This window comes from Crocodylus siamensis, chromosome 4 (genome assembly GCF_052110815.1).
Source record: "Crocodylus siamensis isolate JL-2025a chromosome 4, ASM5211081v1, whole genome shotgun sequence".
NCBI classification, from domain to species: Eukaryota; Metazoa; Chordata; order Crocodylia; family Crocodylidae; genus Crocodylus; species Crocodylus siamensis.
In genome coordinates this window covers 214,206,547-214,227,045 of record NC_143398.1, presented here as the reverse complement: position 1 = coordinate 214,227,045, position 20,499 = coordinate 214,206,547, and the positions used below count along the sequence as shown (strand labels likewise).

Below are 20,499 nucleotides of genomic sequence, written 5' to 3'. Positions count from 1 at the left end.
AATCTCTGCCAAACCGAATCAGTGACCAAAGCTTCGCACAGCCCTACTATTCTCACTTGCTGATGCTCTTATTTTTGTTGTATTTGTGATTTTACAATATACTTATAAAGCTTACCTGAATCTCCACAAAAGTTTCATTATAAGGTGCATGAGAGCAGGCTGTAGTCCTATGTGCATTCCTGGGCCCAAAACCCACCTCCATCTGAGATGATCAAGAAAGGCCCGACAACCCTCTACCCCATTAGGTTCACTATAGGTGATCAGTGTCACAGACACACACTGCACTGTCTGCCTTTCAACAGAACCTAATTACTGGGGGGTTGTCATTTATTTGAGTAAATACACTAACTATAATTATTGTAAGCATTTGAGATTCAGAAAGAAAATACTAAAAAAAGCATTCCCTAAAAAAAGACAAAGGAAAACGACAAAGAATATTATTATTCTCTGGGATTTCTACAGCTGTGACTTTAATTACTGACTAATCTAATACTTTCTGGTGTTTCCTTTGAAAACGGGTCATTTTAATTATTTATATTGCTTAGTTTAGAAATGTTGGTAAAAAATGAAAATTAGCAAAGTATTGGGACTGTTATTTTAAGTTGCTACTTGGACAGGCTAAAGGAGATTGAGTACTTCTAAAATCAAGAATAAAAACACACTGTGTAATTAAAATGTATAAAAATATGGTTAACCGTTACTCTACCTTATTATTTTTAATTAATTAAAATTATCATCAACTATTATTATTAACATTATTATTATTATTATTATTATGACTACATGATAGATACAGAGAAATACAGAAAGCAACCCCAGCATCATATGTATTACCTAATATCCCAGTAACATTATCCTTTCTTCAAAAACTCTGAGCAACTGTTTTCTTTTCCTCATTGCTTCATACAGTGCTTACCTTACCTTAAGGCAATGACAAATTCATTTGGCTCCATGAGCTGCTAAATGAATGACCCATGGCCAGCACTATAGGCTGCATCAGGCCCATGGACCTGACTCCCCCCACTCTCCCAATCTAGCTGCATGCTGGATTCAGCACACAGAGTGCTCACTCTAGCCAGTGTAGGACCCACAGTGCATGTGGTACCACCACTTTCTTTCCCATTGACCAGCTAGATCAACTGCAAAAACAGAGGCAGCACCATTGTTCAGATGATGGAGCTCCACAGCCCAGATGAGGCCTGCAGGCCATATCTGACAACCCTGTCTTAAGGAAAAGTACTGCTTTTAAATTATATATTATATAAAACATCGTATTTCAGGTCATGGCATATCCACTCATGGCATATACTCCAAAGCAAGACCACCTTGTTACTATGAGTACAATACCTGTACATTGAATGTTCCCCTCCTTCAGAAATCCTGCTTGTAGAATTTATTAGCCCATACTCTTGCCTGCAACAGTCCAAGTCACAATCCTAGGCTGGAATTTTTTTTTTTTAAATCTAACTGAAATGGACTCTGGCCAGCACCTTATTTTAAATATGCAGGACTGATAAATTTTATCACCAACCTGAGCATTACTTTATTTAAAATAACAGCTACATTTCATAAATACAGTCATATTATAATGAGGTTTTGCATGCAATACTCCTGCTAAATCTTAGAGAATTATATATTTGAATGCTCATGTTTCAGTAGTGAGATGAAAGAGAACATGTTAGTTGTACAGTATTTAAACCAGTCTAGTAATACATTTCCAAAGGCCTGAACACAAACCTGGAATTTATTTCTAATTTCTGAAGCACATGAAAACATTATTGACAGCTTTACCTGAAACAAGATACTGAGGGAGTAACATATATCTTAATGGCCTTTGATCTGTTACTTCAAACAGCTAGCACTTTTCACCTGTCACAACGGCATTAGTATCTATGGCCTTTGTGTACTGCATAGTATATCAGACAATATACCCAAAAAGTCATTCCCACAAAGTAGCTCCCTACAAGTGAAGGTTCTGTTTCCCTCTATCTCCAGTGCACATTTTCATATAACACACCTCTTTCCCCCTAAAACTAGCTGCCAGATATTGGAGTACACATTATACGTGAGGACTATGATAAGAGCAGGTTCTGCCATTTACTGGTGAAACAGAAACCTGAAAAACATTTGTCAGCATCCCTGTTTGTATGTCCAAAAGCTTTATTTCTGCAGGAAGCCCCAATCTCGCCACACAAGGGAAGGGAAAGGGGTATGGCCCAGCCCTGATCTCACTGCACAGGAAGAGATGGCCCAGCTCCAATCTCACTGCACAGAGGGAGGGGACTGTGGCTTGGCTTGGGCTTCCCTGCCACCAAATTTCCTGACCTGTGGGGAGCCCTGCAGGCCAGATGCTATGGCTCTGCAGAAGGTATTTGGCCCATGGGCCAAGGCTTGAACAGCCCTGATCTAGCCTGATCTCCTACATATATCAGCCATAGAATTTTTCCAAGTAGCCCTACATACAAAAGCACACCTTCTGAAAAGATATCCAATCTGGCCTTAAAAAGCACCACAAATGATAGGGAGTCTTCCATCTTACCTGGCAAGCTGTTTGTTGGACAAGACCTACTTTCCATGAAAGCACAATAACCACTGTTAATTATGTTATTAACCTATCATTCTTAGTTGATAAGAGTCCCAAATTAACTATTCCATTATTTTACCTTGGACTGACATCAAACTACCTAGTATAAATTTCCCTGGGTTGCCTCTTTTATGCTTGCTAAATAATGGAATTACACTGGCAGACTTCCAACCATCTGAAATGTCCCTTATTTTGCAAGATTTGTTAAAATGTTTAACTAGACAGAACCATCTACTAAAAATGTACACCAACTAAAACAAATAAAACTGCTTACCCTGAAACTAACATCTGTCCATCATAAGAAAATGCACAAGCTAGAACTGGAGCAGAGTGTCCACTCAATGTACATTTATATTTTAATTCAGCACCTACAAAAAACCAAGAAAAATGAAAGCTGAATATGCAAATAATTGATAAAGATGAAAAACACAGATTTCCTTTTAAAAGTGTTTTGATTTATTGTCTTCAAAGGCCTGAAATTATGCATTTCATTTTTAAAAAGTCATTTTAGTAACTTGATATGTTAGAGTCAGTGCCAATTTTGAAATGTGACCTAAAATCTAAATGTTATATTAGCCTTCACTTATGAAAGCTGTTCTTTAAAAACAACTGAGGATAACATGATGATAATTAATCTGATATACTGTGACTATGAGGCCAGCTGCTAATAGCATAAAAGGCAGCTGGGAATTGCTGGGGCGTAAGGACACCCTCTTTTCTTTGGTCATGCTTCCTGAATCAGGGTGTGGGAGAAAAAATAATATAAAAGCTATTACATGATGGTTTTGCTAACCAAGAATGCTTAGATAAACAGCAAGTTAATTGACTATATGGTTTCTTTGTGTTACCATGCTATGCAAAACAGCCTTAAGGATATGGCCCTCTGCCAGACTGAATATACAAAAAGAGATAGTCAGGCACACTAAAGCCCTATTAAAGTTAGATTCTCTTACTTCTGATGGTTTTACTCTGCAATTTTAATAATCTTGGATTTTAGTAAAAATACATAAATTACTTATTTATATAACCAAACATGTACATACACCTAACAAGTCCACACCTTTACAAACCTCAAATTAGAAAGGAAAAAAAGAAGAATAGGTTAAGTTTTGTTTTCTATTGAAAATGCTTTGGGAATCCCAGTCCAGTTTCCTCTGAGCAGGTACTACAAAGCTACTAGCCACCAGACCAATTCACTTTTAGCAGAAGCAAATACTTTATCAGGCAAACACGTATTTTCACTCCTAAGCAGGGGCAACTTCAGACCTGAAACACACTAGAAAGATCTGAGGTAATCAGCACCATCGCTGCTTGTGGTATACCAGTTTGTGGATGGGAAGGGTATTGGACTGCAGGGTTTTATCCTAAGAACCCAGCTCTAACTCAATTTTTTTACTGGCTTTCAACAAATAGTCACATATGTCCAGTAGGAACCAACCTTTTTGACAGGCATGCCACACATTAGCCCCATATCCTCCCTGAATGCCACTCTGATCCCCTTCCGCTGCCCAATCCGCTGCCCTGCTTTCTACCCCCTACTCTGCTCTCTCCCTGTTCTCCTGCTCTGCTTTATCTGCTGCTGCTGTACTATCTGCCCTATGCCACATACAGAGGATGCCTGTAGCACATGTCCAGCAGGTTGGCCATCCCTGCTATACAGTATTGATGTTAAATGGACAACAATGGGCCAACAATCCCAGAGAATAAATTATAAATGACTATGAAGCTAAACAGGGCTCAATCCTGAATATGCCATGTACATTGCTCTCCTTTAGCAAAGCGCTTAAGCAAAAGCTCAACTTTAAGCATGTGATTAGTCCAACGTATAACTGATACCCATCACACAGATTTGACAAACTTATAACTAATAATGATGAGAAGAAGGAGAAGGAGAAGGAGAAGGAGAAGAAGAAGAAGAAGGAGGAGGAGGAGGAGGAGGGGGAGGAGGAGGAGTTTTGAAAAATAAGGACATTTTTACAATACATACCCAAGTAATCTGCAAATGAGAAAAGCCAAAGTTTGATCTGGTTATCCTGGCCGCAGGATGCCATTCGAAAGTATCTGGACCCTTGCTCTCCATCTTACAAAAAAAAAATATTTTTAAGTGGATTAGAAACACTGAGAAGATTATGAGAGAACAGAAAACTTTGCTAAATTCTCTTCATAGCTGATTAGCTTCCTTTCTAGTACTGTTTAATGCATTAGAATAAAGCATTGATAAAAATTGCAAAGTCAAAGTAATATTTATAATTAAAGTTAAATTAAATAGCAGGTTTGTATTATCATAAATTATTTCCTGAATATCATAAGTGAAAGAAGTGCAGAACTGGGGCAGGTATGCAATTTGAATGAGATAACTGTCAAAGATAAAGAGATTAGCCACACAAACTGGTTAAAAAAATATATATTTTGTAGAATTTCCACACTGCAGAATGCAAATAATTCCATACCAAACCCAAAGGATTGAATAGGAAATATAATAATAAAAAATACAAAGAAAAAAGGAAATACCAATAGCTTTTATAGACTATTTTCCAAGTCTTTTAAAAAAAATGTATCAATGTATAGTTTAACTATATACTGTTAACTAAGTAAAACAGTATTTGTGATTCTACCTTCCATAACTTCCATGCTAAATCCACCATATTTCCTTATTTTACAGCAATAGAGTACTGTAACAAGATACTTTTACTAACACTGGTACTTTTACAACATGTTCTACAGAGATAAACAATTAGTGGTGTTGAAATACTGTTGCTGTGATCATCCAGGAAATATACAAAAGGCAAGAATTCTTGTGGGTGCTATATTTTATTAACCCAACTGCATGGGCTTGGAAGTCTGGCAGCAGGGAGGGGTGGCTATTAACTGCCACTGCTCCCCCACCACCAAATTTCCCAACTCATAGGAAGCCCTGTGGGCCAGATTCCGAAGCTCTGTGAACCACATCTGCCCCGCGGGCCAGAGGTTGAGTACCCTGACCTCAAGACTTGCTTGACAAGACACATTTATACCAGTGTGAACAAGGAGTGGACAAATAATATAAACACCTACATCAAGACAACTTTACCCAATCTGATGTAGAATTATTCTTAAAAGAATCAGTGCAAATTAGACTGAAACTTGTTCACAGCTCTCTCAAAGGTAGTCACTTGCTCAAAGGAAACAACTATTACCCAATTCCCACATTACCTAGTGGCATAATACAGTAATAGCAACCTACAATCAACTACACTAAGCACTCCTATGTCAGGGGCAGGAAATTATTTTGGGCAGAGGGCTGCTTACTGAGTTTTGGCAAGCCATCAAGGGCCACATAACAGGAAGCCCAGGGCAGATAAATATTAATTTTCTAAATTTTCAGGGGTCCTGCGGGCCAGATAGAATGGCCTAGCAGGCCACATCCAGCCCCCAGACCACATTTTGCCCTCCCTTGTCCTATGTCCACTCCAGATCCTCATGTAAATTACATCAGTGAATAAAACAATGAAAAATTACATATATATAAACGCTAAATGTCCAAGTTTTAAAAAAGAAGGATGTTATTCCATCAGACACAACATCTGATTTTCAAATTAAATAGGTATTCTTAAATACAGCAAGGATAGGCTTTTTAAAACCAAGCAGGTCCTTGCTTGGCCAATACACTTTTAGCATGTGCTTTATTATTAAAAAAAAATCCGCATTTACAAAAGGCTTCCCAGTCCTTGGTATAAATATGCAAAGTCCTGTTATATTTGGAAGTTAGTCTGGGAAATGATTCTAGTAGCATCAATTTACTATAATTGACATGGATTTGTGATACGTTTGTTGTAAAAATAAGAAGAGGTTAAGAGTTCCTTATTGTCTTCAATTCCTTTTTTTCCTTCCCTTTACTCCTAAATTTGTTGACTTTCTGAAAATGAGTTGATCAAAGCAGATTATAAAGATTTTTTTGTACCACAAAGTGTGCCAGCTGTGAAACAGGAGTTGTGTGCATAGCCTCCAATTCAGAAGTTCTCAAATGTTAATACTTAATGTATTTTTATAAATAATATTCTTGTTTTACATGTGTGTGTATACACACACACACACACACACACACACAAACACACGTAACAAGAGTACACACCATAACATCCTCATAATTTTAATCAATTTAGTTATAGTGAATCATTATTCTGATAAAATCTGACTGCAACCTAGTTTGAGAATTGCTGCTCTACTTATTAGAGGAGACTATTAAATTCTCCCCCACCCCACCCCCACCCTTCCAAAAATGAGGTTGCCTTTTAAAAGGCCAATTCACAGTTTCACAGTTGGTAGGGTCAGAAGGGACCTGAGCAGATCATCAAGTCCGACCCCCTGCCATGGGCAGGAAAGAATGCTGGGGTCAAACGACCCCGGCAAGGTGTCTATCTAGCCTCCTTTTGAAGACCCCCAGGGTAGAAACGAACACTGACCATGAAGTAGTGCCTCCTGATATCTAGCCTGAATCTACTCTCCATCAACTTATGGCTGTTGCTCCTTGTTACTCCCAGTAGTGCTCGGGGGAATAGGGACTCTCTCTCCCATTGCCTGCTGGTCTCCCTTGTCCAGTTTATAGACGACCACCAGATCCCCTCTCAGCCTTCTCTTGTGGAGGCTGAACAGGTTCAGGTCTCATAGCCTCTCCTTGTAGGGCCTGCTGTTGCTACAAGATGAACACAATTTCTTGTAAATTGTTGTAAAATTCTGATTTGGAGCACGGTGTACTATCTTTCTGTTGTGTCTTTGTACAGTACAGCAGTTCTCAACCAGGGAGCCAGGGCATGTAGGGATGCCATGATATCCTTTGAAAAGGACATGGTGCAGTAACAGCATTGTTAGATGTGCAAACACTTAGACTTGATTCATAAGATAAACCCAGAGATTTCAATTAACTCATTCCATTTCCAGGTACCCTCAGATTTGGCATATAGTGTGACATATCAACACCAGTATGTTAAAATTGATCCTACATACCAAGATATGAGCATTACCAACTAGGAGCGCAAGGAGCAAGTTTGTTGGTTTTAAATACTGTATACCAGAGGTTGGTAGTCTTTTGCTGGCGCAAGGCAGAGCTAAGCCATTGCTATAGGCCAGAAGTCTCTGCCACTCCTCCATCCCCCACTCTAAGTGGCCAGATTCCAGATCCCAGTAGTGCAGCAAAAGTTTAGAGGAGTGGAGCAGCAGACTCAGCAGGCGAGGGGACGGGGGAGGATGGGAGGGGCGACTGCTGCTGAGGGGACGGAAGACATGACAATTCCATGCCATTGATTCGCAAGGCAGACTGGACCTCTTTACAGACCAAATCCAGCCCACAGGTTGTTGGTGGCCAACCCTCTGCTGCATACACCTATTACTCTATGATAAAAAAAACGATGGGCCAGAGTCAAGACTGTGTCATTTCAAAAGTATGAACAGAAGCTGCGTCTAAGGACAAAATTCTGCCTTTCCCTAGATAATTTGCCTACTAAAGTAGATTAATATAGTTCAGTATGGATGGTTGAGAAGCTAAGGAAAAACAAGTTCTTGTGCATGTACTAAGTGTTGAAACACATGCTTCCTTAGCAAATACTTTCTTGATTTTTGCTTTTTTAGCCATCTAAAATTTGGTGCTTCATTTAAAAAATGAACTTACTTTTTCATAAATTTTAATTTTGTACAAGTCTTTCACAAATAATTAATCATAAATCTTGACTTTTCCAATCTGTTCTGTATGCAGTGGGTTTGGGAAGTAAAAAACCAATTACTAGAAACCTGAAAATCCAAGAGAAGAAAATGTTAAGCAGATGTTTATCATTTCTAAATAATACACAGCCTAAGGGCTTTCTCCAACCTTTACATAAGCCCAGTTAAATATACACTTTCATGCAATTTGAATTAAGGAATGTCAGTTTAACTGTGTAGTTAATGTTGGGATACAGTCTTTAGAATCTGATCCATTTGCCAAAAGAATAGCCAGGTACAACCATGGGAGAGGAGGGGGAAAAAAATCAGTGGAGTAACACATATATACAAAAGGCTTGGGAGAAAAGCAGAAAAAAACCCACCAAAATTACTCCTGGTGAACAAGCTAACATTTATTCTTTTTCCATAACCTTTTTTCTGTGGGGGAGGAAGGTTGAGTTTATATAGGTAAAAATTTATCCTATACAGCTCTAATATATATTTCCACATACAGCATTTAAAATCCTGTTCAGGTTGAAATTATCAGCTTCAATTGACATACACTGGGAATTAAGAGGGAAAGCTGAGGCCAGCACCTGGGCTGGCCCCAACAACCTTACTTGGGATTCTGTAGGCCTCCCAGTGCTCCAGAGGCAGCACTCCAGCAGCAGCGAGCCTGACTGGCAGCTGAAGCATGGCTCCAGCCAGCCAGGCTCCAGTTTTGGGTGGCACACACTGCCCCACTTTTTTCTAGCATGGGTTTCTCCTGGTGTCAAAAAAACCCCACGCTGCAAATAAGCAGGTTGGGGAATACTTGCATGTGCATGTGCAGTGCTGCATACTGCATGTGCACGCTCGTCGGGACCTGCTCCAAAAGCCCAAAATCCATCAAGTGTCAGTAAACATATCGAGGCAATTGACTGAGCCAAAGCTTTGGATCCAAATGACCCTGAATTATGGACAAGTTTTGGTTTGGATCTAAACTTACTAGCTTTCATATTTGGTTCTCCCTAAATACCTATTTACCAGATTCTCGCACAAACTGGCTGTAATCCATCTGACCCACAGGCAGCATTCAGGTCACGAGGGATAGGCCTGTGCACTGGAAGTGGTGACCACTCCTGGAGTGTTGAAGCGGCCACCACCAGCAGCATGGCCCTGGAGCAGGACCATGCCCATAGGGCATCCTCCCCAGCCACTCCAGAACATGTGCTGGATTCAGAATGTGGGGTCGATCTGTGGGTCCGATCCAGCCTACAGATAGGCCTGAACCACCGGTATGGCCCATGGGGCCAGATGAGTTCAATACCCCTGTCCTAAAATATTAAAGGAGTTGTGAAAATAAACCATTTTCTATTAAATTCCCCAAGGAAACAACACCTCTTATTTCCATTGATATATAAGAAAATACTTACAGCTAGAATAGTTAGAATAGATGAAGCATACTTTTCATTTTATAAATCACTATAATCATAATATTGCTATTAACTGTTTTCAGAATGTTTCTCTGACAGCTTTGGGAAGCGTTTGAAACACTCCTTTTCAATACTGAGATTATTAAAGCTAGGATTGCCTGACTGTAAATAACAATTTTTATCCTGCTATTTCAGGTTAACCATGCAGTCCTTAGCAAGATAAAAAGAAAGAACTATTTATAAAGCAGATTCAGGTCTAAGAAGCTAATTAGTAAACAACTATGGGGAAGCAAGATGATGTGATGTACTTGGCAGGATGGAAACAGAAAAATGGCTTTTAGTAGTTTTCCCAAATGAGAGAAAAACATCTACAAGTACATCACTGTCAGAATCAAAACTATAATGATAACATGCATGTCAAAGATATCAATTACTAAAAAATATAAAATTCACAGCAACACAAATAAAGACTCACCGCAAGATTCTAGGGGAAAAAATACTGAACAGTAGGAATCTGAGACAGTAATAAAAAGCTATCAAACAATTTTTACACTACTTTGTATGTTAGAATAAACAAACATCCCACTTACCATAGCCAATTACTTTAAATATAACAAAAACAGATATTATCACATTACACCTTATTTTTTCCAGAGCAATTAAATTCTGTATCTTCTGGGAAAAGATGCTTAAGATTCTATTCAGTCATAACTAAATCCAATTTAAAGAAAATGGAAGAATCATATGTTATAAATAGCCTAACTAATCATAAACTGCTGTTTCATGGGTAGTTTTCCTGTACTTAAGCAAGGTGGAAAGCAACTCCACTGGAAAATAACTTTTTCTTTTCAGTTTACTGGTAAGCAGTACTTTCGTAAGTATCATAACCTGTTTGAAATCTGCCAGTAATCTTGACAGTTTCAAATTTGGGATGTGGTTAAAAAGAGATAAGGAAAAATATGAACTTCCAATAACATTTTTTTAAACAAAATTAAAAATAGACATTGATTGTAAACTGCACTGCTAAATCAGTTGACAACATTCTGCACTGCCATGCAAGAGATGCAATTTTCCTGCCATCACTCCATTCTTGAGCTGGCAGATCAGAGAGCTGGCGGCACAGTTTTAAACTATACCAAGTAAATTTTCTTGGAAGAATTTTCTTTTTTATAGTTCACAACTGAGTTTATTGGGAGTCCTTCCCCCCAACCTCCCCAAGCTTAGAGATTTTATATGAAAACATGAATCCCCTTACTCCATCATGCCAGAATAATTCAATGTTGACACTGCTGATGACATGGAATTTTTCACTTTGTTACTGCCTCTGCACCTTTCAGTGGATTCTTATTTGATTGATTTTTGCAGTATCTGTCACTAAGCTTCTGTACCTGAGCATGAGATCACATTCTGCTTTCTCCTACTGCTGTTTCTTTAGAGCGGGTAGTAAGCAAAGTACTCTGTATATATTATCCTTAAGTATAACTGGTGCTGTTTGGCTGCATGAAATGTGCGTATGTCAGAATCTTGTTTCTTTAGCATTAAAGTTCAAACAACTTTTGCTGCTTTAAAATCAACAGCTGCTGGTATAGATGTGAACTTGAAAACAGAAGGTGCTGTACCACTACACTGCAAAATTACTGAGAAACTGTGGGACTTGTTTCCGCAAGTAGGTCCAGAAAGAAAATTAAAAGAAGTAAACACTGTTAAGATAGACTATACTGCTAATAAACTGCTTCCACTAAATAATTAAGCTGTGATTTGATGATCTGTGTTATTCTGAATCTCAGGAAGAAGTAGTAAGACTTCTTGTTCTCATTAAGCCTTTATTTTAATTACTAACCCCTGACCCAAAATGATCGACTGACCATTTCCTGTGGATGACATCGCTCTTTAGTAAGAAAGTTAACACCTTCTACTACATCCCCCTTTCTCGGGGGAAAACTTGATAGACACTTAGTTACAAAAGGAACCTAAACAAAACAGAAACATTGGTAAGTCTATTCGTTTAGACCAGACTAAGTCACAGGTCTAATATCTTTGGTGGAACTGAGGTACGTCCAGACCTGACTTCCACAAAAAACAAACTATTATGTGATTCCTGAGCCTTTATGAAACAAGTTTTAACATTGTTTTTTCCCAACAAACATGTTGGCTCTGGATTTAGGACCCAGAGGCCTTGTTTTTTTGTTTGTTTGTTTGTTTTTTTTGGGGGGGGGGGGAACACCCACCCTCAGACCAACCATGACACCACCACCCCGATCCGGGGCCTCGTTAGCTGGTACCACTTAACTCGTGTTATGGGCAATATGGTACATACTCCCTCGGTTCCCAGGCTTGTTGACCTTGTTGTGTTAGACAGTATGGTATATGACCCTCCAGTTCTCAGGCTGTGTCCACCCATTGGCCTTGCTGTGTCAGACAGCCTGTCTGCTTTCAGGGCTGTGAGAAACTCTGTGCGTGTGTGAGACCCAAGCACTTAGAAATCCAATTAAACCCTGCTGGCCATCTTGAACCTTATAATGCATATATTTATACCTATAAGCCAATTCCCAATAAACAGACCTTTAAACACCATTTCTAAGCCAACAAAACAGTCTACCCATCTTAGTCTGCATTTCAACCGGACAACATTTGTAAATTAGAGGGCTGCATGGCCTTCATTTCTCATCTTCCACATTCAGGATGCCAATTCATTTGTATTTCTGTTAGCTGGGTAAATACTGTTACCCTCAAAAAGTTCAGTAATTTGGCTACACACCAACTCAGTCTCTCAAATCACAGAGTAAACTCAGGTGTCATGAAGGATCTGAAATATCTGCTTGCTTCAAATGTGTGAAATGCTTTCCCTTGTAAATGTATGGACCCAAGAAATAAAATTATATGGAAATAGGTAAGTAAAATAAGTTTCTGGCTGTTGTAGTTTAAGTCCAAACCTAGAACTACAACTACAAGTCTGGATAACCTCCAAAACATTAACTGAATGAAAACTAAATCTAGTATTACCTTTCTTGGAGCTGGACTAAGCCCTATACACTATGAGCTCAGGCCTAATCCTTTAATTCCAGAAATGATGAGATTAAGTCAGAATCTCAGAGAACATTAAAAAAACAAACAAACAAACAAACAATTTCTACTCATCAACTTCAGAACAAGGGTAATGGGTGGGGCGGGTAGATACGAAGAGTATTTTGAAACTTCAAGAACTCTACTAGTTATTAGTAGCTTGACTGGGCAGGAATGAAAAAAGCCATGAATAAAAACAAAAGCTGGAGGTTAAAAAAATACATAAAAGGAGTTATTTTAGACAGTAAATTAACTAACCAGAAACTGGCAGTGAAGAAAAATCACAGCAGGTGACTCCAAGATCATGAGCTTTCTCATTATACAAGCATCTCATTTTATCATCCCAAATAGTTAAATCTCCACATGATGATCCAGTGACAAAGAAATTTCCATTTGGAGCAAATGCACAGGCTACCAAGGAACCATCCTTCACACTCCCAGATCTGAGGAGCAAAGAGAAAAAGGGGATTTGAGTTTAGAAATTGTAATATTCTGAAATTTTCATCTTCAACTCTAGTGTGATATAGTGCAAGATCAGTAAACTGAACTATTTTTAAACGTGGAATTTAAAAAGCATTATTTTATAAAGAGAAAGATACAAACATAAAAAGGTGCAAACAAATGCAAAATAAGCGTGTGTAAAATATGCAGAGGAATTTGTCTTCTAACCATAGGAGAAGAATGGGAATTGTCACCCCAAGGCAACATTTTTATTCAGTAATAATATATACCCCAAGCTAAAGCCCACCCACATGTATTTAGCATTCCAAAGAACTGAGTACTGAACAAATTATAACTCAAAAGATGAACATGCAATTGTCAGAACAGACTTAAAAAGGGACACAAACAAAAATTATATTTAAAAACTGTCTCTCATTCTTTCTGGTCTGGGTTTTACACCCCCTCCACACACACAAAAAAAAAATCACAAGTATTAGTTCCATATGATATGCTGTAGTCCAACTAATATTTTCTGGTTTATAACACACAAAGTTATTTTTTGTACCAGAGGAACATAAGAAAAACACAAATGACTATTTTTCCTACCAGTCACTCAAAAGTTTTTTTTAATTACTCTTGGGTTGAGATTTTGTATATGCCAAATTTTAGCTATGGACCAGTTTGAAGAACTGAGTTAAAATACCCATGTTAAACTTACTTGCTAGGGAGATATGAGATTTACCTTCATTCTAATGTCAGACAAGTAGTTGCCATTTAGTTAGCAATGTCCCATCCAATAACTGCATTCAGCGGCTCACCCCAGAGCTCAGTGAAGTCAAGGAAGTGTCCCATTGCTTTCAGTGGGTTTTAAATTGAGCACACTTGTGCACAGCTGAGGCGCTAAGAAAAACCAGAGGCCATAAGCAAAAGTTCTACCAGGTAAGAGCTCTGCAGCATGATTTATTCTGTTATCATTATGTTTTATGGAACAGCTGCTGGTTCTTTTTTGTTGGTAGCACTTTCAGTTGTAGCCAGAGGTTCCCAGGATTAACCATCTTTTGTGGTTTTATAAGTAAAAATTCATAAATAAAATGTTGCTTCTCTCTAACCACAGACATAGTATACGCACTGAGCTAATCTTACCTAAAAGACACTTTTTTCTGCATTACATCTTTAACTGAAGCATCATGAAAACCAAAAAAAATACTACCTTTCCCTTTTTAGAAATACCATTAATTTCTCTCAGCGTAGCTAAAACTGAGACACCCTTCCTTCATAAAGAAAAATACCTACCAATTAAATAGTACCTTCACCTTCAAACTTTGTGAAATTAGGAACACTAAAAACAAGAAATCTATTTATAAATAGTTGCTTTACGATTTTTCTGCTTCCTTTGCAACCATTAATGCTATGGAGCCAGACTCTGCACTTATCTCCTGCCAAAGCCACAACCTACACATTCACAGGCCCAAATCAGGAGTGCCTTGATTCAAGAATACTCAGATATGCTCAACACGCAAGGAGAGCACTGAAGTCAATACAAACCACAGCAATCACAAGTATCTGCAATCAAAAGTATGGCAGGAGGTGAAGCTACAGCTGGTGGTGGTGCTGACAGTAGTGGTGGTACAGTTGGTGGCTGGCTAGTGGTATTATCTTTTATGCAAGGCAATTAGTAAAGTACTGAAGGAAGTGTGACATCTAGATTCTAGGTTCTCCTAAACCTTAAGGGATTCAAAGCTGTGCCTCCCATCTTCCCAAAGAATATCCTAGCCACAAGAGTATAGGCCAAGCTATGATGGTGACAATCTCCACCCCTCCTAATGAAGCTCCACCACTGGAAAAAAAAAAAAAAAAAAGAAACTCAAGATTCATAGAGCCAGGAGAAAGCAAAAAGAGACAGCATGATTCTACAGCCCAGTAACAATAGCATTCACCTGAGCAGAGTCCAATCCCTGCTCCAAGGACTGATTATGCATTTTGCATTAAACAGTCATTGGATAAAATGAGGGAGTTTGGAGTTATGAATACCAGCTTCATGTAGGCTAGTGACTTATGACTGATCATAGGAACCTAATCTGAGAGAGAGAGAGAGAGAGAAGGGCAGAATTTCAGAAACAGCCCTCTAGTGTTTTCTACCATCCCCACGTTCAGCATGTTGTCCCCATTGGCAGTGGACCTCAAGCACACTGAGCTGCTCTTGACACAGCACTTGGGGTGGACAAACTAGCAGTAGTGAGTAAGGCAAGGGAGAGACACTAAGAAAACAGAAGCCTATACTGATTCAATCCTTGTAGGTTAGTCTAACCTACATAGATGGAACCAATTTGCAAGGGGGAAGTGGGAGTTTAATCCCCGCTTGCAGCCGGGGTGCAATGCAGCCATGATAGGCTCCGCTCACACACCCAGGGCCATGGCAACCAGATGCCAGTTGCCTGAGGGGAAGGGGGGAGTTTAATACCTTAATTACAGGCAGCAGCAGTGGGCATACCAACACGGCACCCTGGGCTGAGTCCCGCCAAGAAGCAGACAGCCAGCCATGGGGAGAGGGTGGAGAAGGAGGGACATGACCTGGCTGCAGGCATAGGTAGGCAGGAGGGGAGGAGCTGTGTCTTGTCACAGAGCATGACTCACCATTGCTTCCCACTGTGGCAGTGTGGCTTGGGCAGCACCCACTGCCTCCAGCCCCGTGTGGGGGCCGTGGTTTGCAGGCAGGCTGCAGCTGCAGTGCAGCTCCCTACCCTTCTCCCTCTCCCAGCAGAAGCACAGCAAGCCATCACAGCAAGTAGATGTGAAGCACCTGTCACCTACCACCTGCTCATGGCAGCCCCAGGCACTTGGAGTGGGCTGCTGCAAGTCAGGGGTTTGGGCAGTGGTGGGGGAAGGCAATGGACCGCCACAGCCCAGTCTGGCCCTGCAACCCAGAGGCGTAGGCAGCAACTGGTCCACAGCAACCTGCCCCTCCCTCTCCTGGCAGCAGTGGTGGAGTGAATCATTGCAGCAGTGGATGTGAAGCATCTGTCACCTGCTGCCTTCTTGCAGTGGCACCGAGAACTCGGGACAGGGTGATGCAGGCCAGTCGCTGCCTGTGTCCCTCGGCCAGGCTGAACCGGGCTGCAGTGGTCCACTGCCTCCCCACCACTGCCCAAGCCCCTGGCCCACAGCAGCCCACCCCGAGCACCCAGTGCTGCTCTGAGCAGGAGGTGGGTGACAGATGCTTCACCTGCGCCCAACATGACAGTTTGCTCCACTGCCAGGAGAGGGCAGGGAGCTGTGCTGCAGGTGCAGCTCTCCTGCAAACCACAGCCCCCACACAGGGCTGGTGACGGGCACTGCCCCCTGCCCCCTGGGGCTGCGCCATGCCCAGGCTACAATGACATAGTGATAGTGCTTCACCTAGGGAAGAGAGGGGTGGTGGCCAACCCTACTTGGCTGGAACACGCAACCTAGCCGAGGGCTGCAGAGCATGCTGGGAAGCTGAATGTCTCTGATTTAAACTTAAACCAGGAAGGGGCCTGGGACGCAAGTTCCATAAACCAGTTTGACTTCAATCAGGTAAGTCTGATACTACATTCAACCAAGTTCATCTCAAACCAGTTTCAGCCATTTTGAAACTGGTTTATATGCACTGAAGTTATGTTGTGTTACAGGTTTAAACCAGTTTCCAGTCACTTAAACCGGTTTATGTGCAACTTCTATCCCTAGCCTAACAGTGCCAATTGCTGCCCCAAGCTAATTAGCTTGGACTTGATTACACTTCTTCCTGTTCAAGGGAGAACATGCTGCTGAAGACAGCAAGTTTACCATTGTGTAGGCACTGTGAGTATCATATGAGTTAGGCAGAATTTGAGGAGCCTCATGCCTGTCCAGGTGTTACTGGCATAAATGAAGAAATCTTTTTGTTAAAGTGGCTTCTGACTCAGTGAACTGAATCTACAACATGCCATGGTACCACAAGTGTTTGAAAGCAGGCGACAGCATTGTATGGAGTGAGCTATAAGAAAAAAAATGGAGCAACTACAGGCTCCAGCAGAGTCATGAGCCAGAGAACTGGAAGAAGTTTGAACAACAATTCAACCTTCACATTAAAGGCAAGTGGTCAAGTGACCACGTGACCCACGAGAAGTCAAGTGATGAGACACCCAGAGAGCCAGTAGACCCCAGGAGTTCTGCTGGGCAGCTAGACACTGTCATCAGATTCCTCCCCACTCTGCTTTGGGCAGAGGTAGGACACCTCCCAAACTACTTCCCTCCCCGCTCCCTCCTCCCCTACAAGGTGTGGCAGGTAAGTGAGGATCAGGGAGGTCTTTAAGGCTAGGGACAGAAGTTACACATAAACCAGCGTAAGCGATTGGAAACCAGTTCAAATCTGTAACACAACAGAAGTTCAGTACACATAAACCACTTTCAAAATGGCCAAAACCGGTTTAAGATAAACCTGGATAGGTGTAGCGTCAGACTTAACTGATTTAGGTTAAATCAGTTTACTGAACTTCTGTCCCAGATCCTCTCCAGAGTCAAGTCACACTCTCCCAGCATCCCAGGATGCTCTGAACTTCCCCTGCAGACCCTCCTTGCAGGGTGGGCGAGCTAGCCTTGGCCCAAGCTGTCTACTCCACCCAAGTAAGGAGGTATGCTCTACTGCCCCCCAGGCTTCTGGCTTGGGCCACTGAAGGCATACGGCTGTATTTCCAGAATCAAAAGTGAATGCCCGTTCACTTGCTTATTGGTTCAATCTACAGAGCTTAGACTAACCTGCAAACATTGAACAGATTCAGGCTCGGGCTTTTTCACTGTCTGTACTTAGCCTAAATGAACCAGGGGACAGCAGGACCAGCCATGATGAGACAGAGCCCCTCTGCTTAAGTCCTCTTACAGGTAACAAACAGTCATGTCCTGATTTTGGACAAAGCTGCAACAAATGGACAAGACTGAAACATTTGACAAGAACATACAGGAGAGAGGACTGTAGACAAAGAAAGGAACAGAGTGTGCAGGCACTGTACAGCAGCGTACAACTTTTTTCACCCCCCCGGCACACTTACCTAAACAAAAAAGCACTGTGGCACACTGGACGCAGAGCAGGGGGGTGGGGGAAGAAGGGGGACACATGGCCAGCTGGACACTGATGGGGGTGGCATGTGGCCAGCCGGATGCTGACAGGGAGAGATGGCACACTGCCAAGTGGACAGCATTTTGGACTGGAACCACGCCCCCTGCCTGGCTGGATCCATGCTACCTGTCTGTCTGTCCCTGAAGCAGCAGCAGGCAGGGGGGTGTGGCTCCACATCAAAATGCCACAGCATACTGGTTGGGAAACTCTGCTGTACAGTTATTTGAATTGCAAAATTGCAAGCAGAGACAAACAGCTGTATGTAAAAACTATACAAGATATAATGTCATCAGAAGACTGTAATATCATACTAGAAACAAATGGAACTCCTGTGTCTTTTAAACTTAACACTGGTGCACAAACCAATGTTATACCAGATTTTACTGTAATAGGTTTGAATGCAAGCAAGCTTTCACAGCAAGCAGCTAAGGCTCTGAGCTTACAGTGGGGGAACTGATTCCTATGGCTAGCACATGAGCTGCAGATAAAAGGTAAAAAATGGTAATGAAAAAATTCAGGTTGTGGTTGTGCCAGGAAAATATGTACCTATATTAGGGCTGAAGACCTGTTAGGAACTAAGTCTTATTCAGAGAATATATACTGTAGAGGAGCACAATAAAATTGAAGATAAGTTTCAGGGTGTATTTGAGGGGCTGGGGAAGCTGAACAAAGAATAAGTTTGAGCTGTCTGAATACTAAACTCCTACAATATGTGCTCCCAGAAAAAAAATCCTCTAGCTCAAAGACAAAGACTGAAAGCAGAAGTAGAGAAACTGATTGGCTCAGGATGGTAATACAAAAATAGAGGAACTGACATGTAGTAACTGCAGGAAAAAAGAAAAAAAATACAACTCTTTGCCTTTGTCTAGACCCAAAATAAACTTTATAAACATAAAAAAGGGGAACATTTTCCCATTCCCACCAGGGCTGCAATCCCTGGAAAGATGACACAAGCAACATATTTCTCCATACTCAATGCATCAGCTGGGTTTTGGCAGGTTCCATTAGAGAAAAAATAGACATTTGTGCACATTCAACACTCCATACGGAAGATTCTGCTTTCACAGATTGCCTTTTGGGTTATGTTCAGCACCATAAGTGTTTCATAAATATATACAACAAATATTTGATAGCACTGAAAGTGCCAAAGTGTATCCAGATGTCACTTTAATATGGAGATGTATTCTGGAGGAACAGGATCATCAGCTTCCGAGAACTCTTGGTCAGCAGGATTAAGACTCAATAGAGAAAAAGTGGATATTTAGAATCAGAGAAATAACTATCTGGGGGGAAAAAAATTAATGGATGAAGGCATATAGATAGATCCCAGCAGCGTACAATCAAGTGCTAATATACCACCTCCCACAGATAAGGAAGAAGTGCAAAAGTTTCTGGGCATGGTAAACTTTGAGAAAATTTGTGTCTCATGTGGCACAAAAATGCAGCAACCTAAGAGCATTACTGCATAAACAATGGATACGGGAAGCACACCACAATGAGGATCTTAAGATGCTAAACAGTAGGGCTGTGTGAAGCTTTCAGTGCTAATTTGATTCAGAAGAGATCAGGCCTGATTTGGCGGCCAAATCTCTGAATCCGAATCAAATCAGGAGACCAGTAAAAAGGTCCAAATTGATTTGAAGCTCTCCAAATCAGTTTGGAAAAGATTCGGAGAGTTTCAGAAATTCAGGAAGACCCCGTTCGCCACCGCAGGGAGCTAGACCTGGACTCTGTGCTAGTAAGTAGGGGGCGGGGGAGAGCTGAAGGAGGGGGGAGGGGGCCATGAGGACCAGGCCCACCCCTGCCTGCTCCCCCAGCCTCATAAATGCCTCCCATCCCCCGCCCACCTCCCAGACCAACCTGGCAGCAGTGGGTGATTGTAGGGCTCTTTTAAAAAAAGAGCTAGAAGGCTGGGGCCTGGTGGGGCAGCCATTGATGGGGCTGGGAGAGCGGGCAGGGATGAAGCCTGTTTGATTCAGAGATTCAGCCGATTCGGCAGCAGCCAGACCTCTGAATCAGGTTCAGCTGAATCAACTGGGACAGTGATTTGAATCTCTGAATTGAATCACTGTCCCTTGAATCACCTGACTCTGAAGCCAAAGTGAATGCTAACCTCTTTGCACAGGCCTACTAAACCATTACTGCAGAAGGCTCCAGTGTTTAGGCTGTATGACAGCAAACATCAACAGAATGGTCTACAGATGCCTGAG

At 41.2% G+C, this 20,499-nt stretch overlaps 1 protein-coding gene across 1 annotated transcript in view; it reads right to left on the bottom strand.

Annotated features, from left to right (window-relative positions):
- WDSUB1 (WD repeat, sterile alpha motif and U-box domain containing 1) overlaps positions 1 to 20,499 on the bottom strand; it is a 68,331-nt gene that overhangs the window by 37,088 nt on the left and 10,744 nt on the right. The window contains exons 3-5 of the mRNA XM_090045659.1: positions 12,994 to 13,178; positions 4,572 to 4,664; positions 2,859 to 2,952 (exon numbers count right to left, since the gene is read on the bottom strand). Of these exons, the coding sequence (XP_089901785.1) occupies positions 2,859 to 2,952; positions 4,572 to 4,664; positions 12,994 to 13,178 (372 nt within the window). The remainder of the gene's footprint in view (positions 1 to 2,858; positions 2,953 to 4,571; positions 4,665 to 12,993; positions 13,179 to 20,499) is intronic.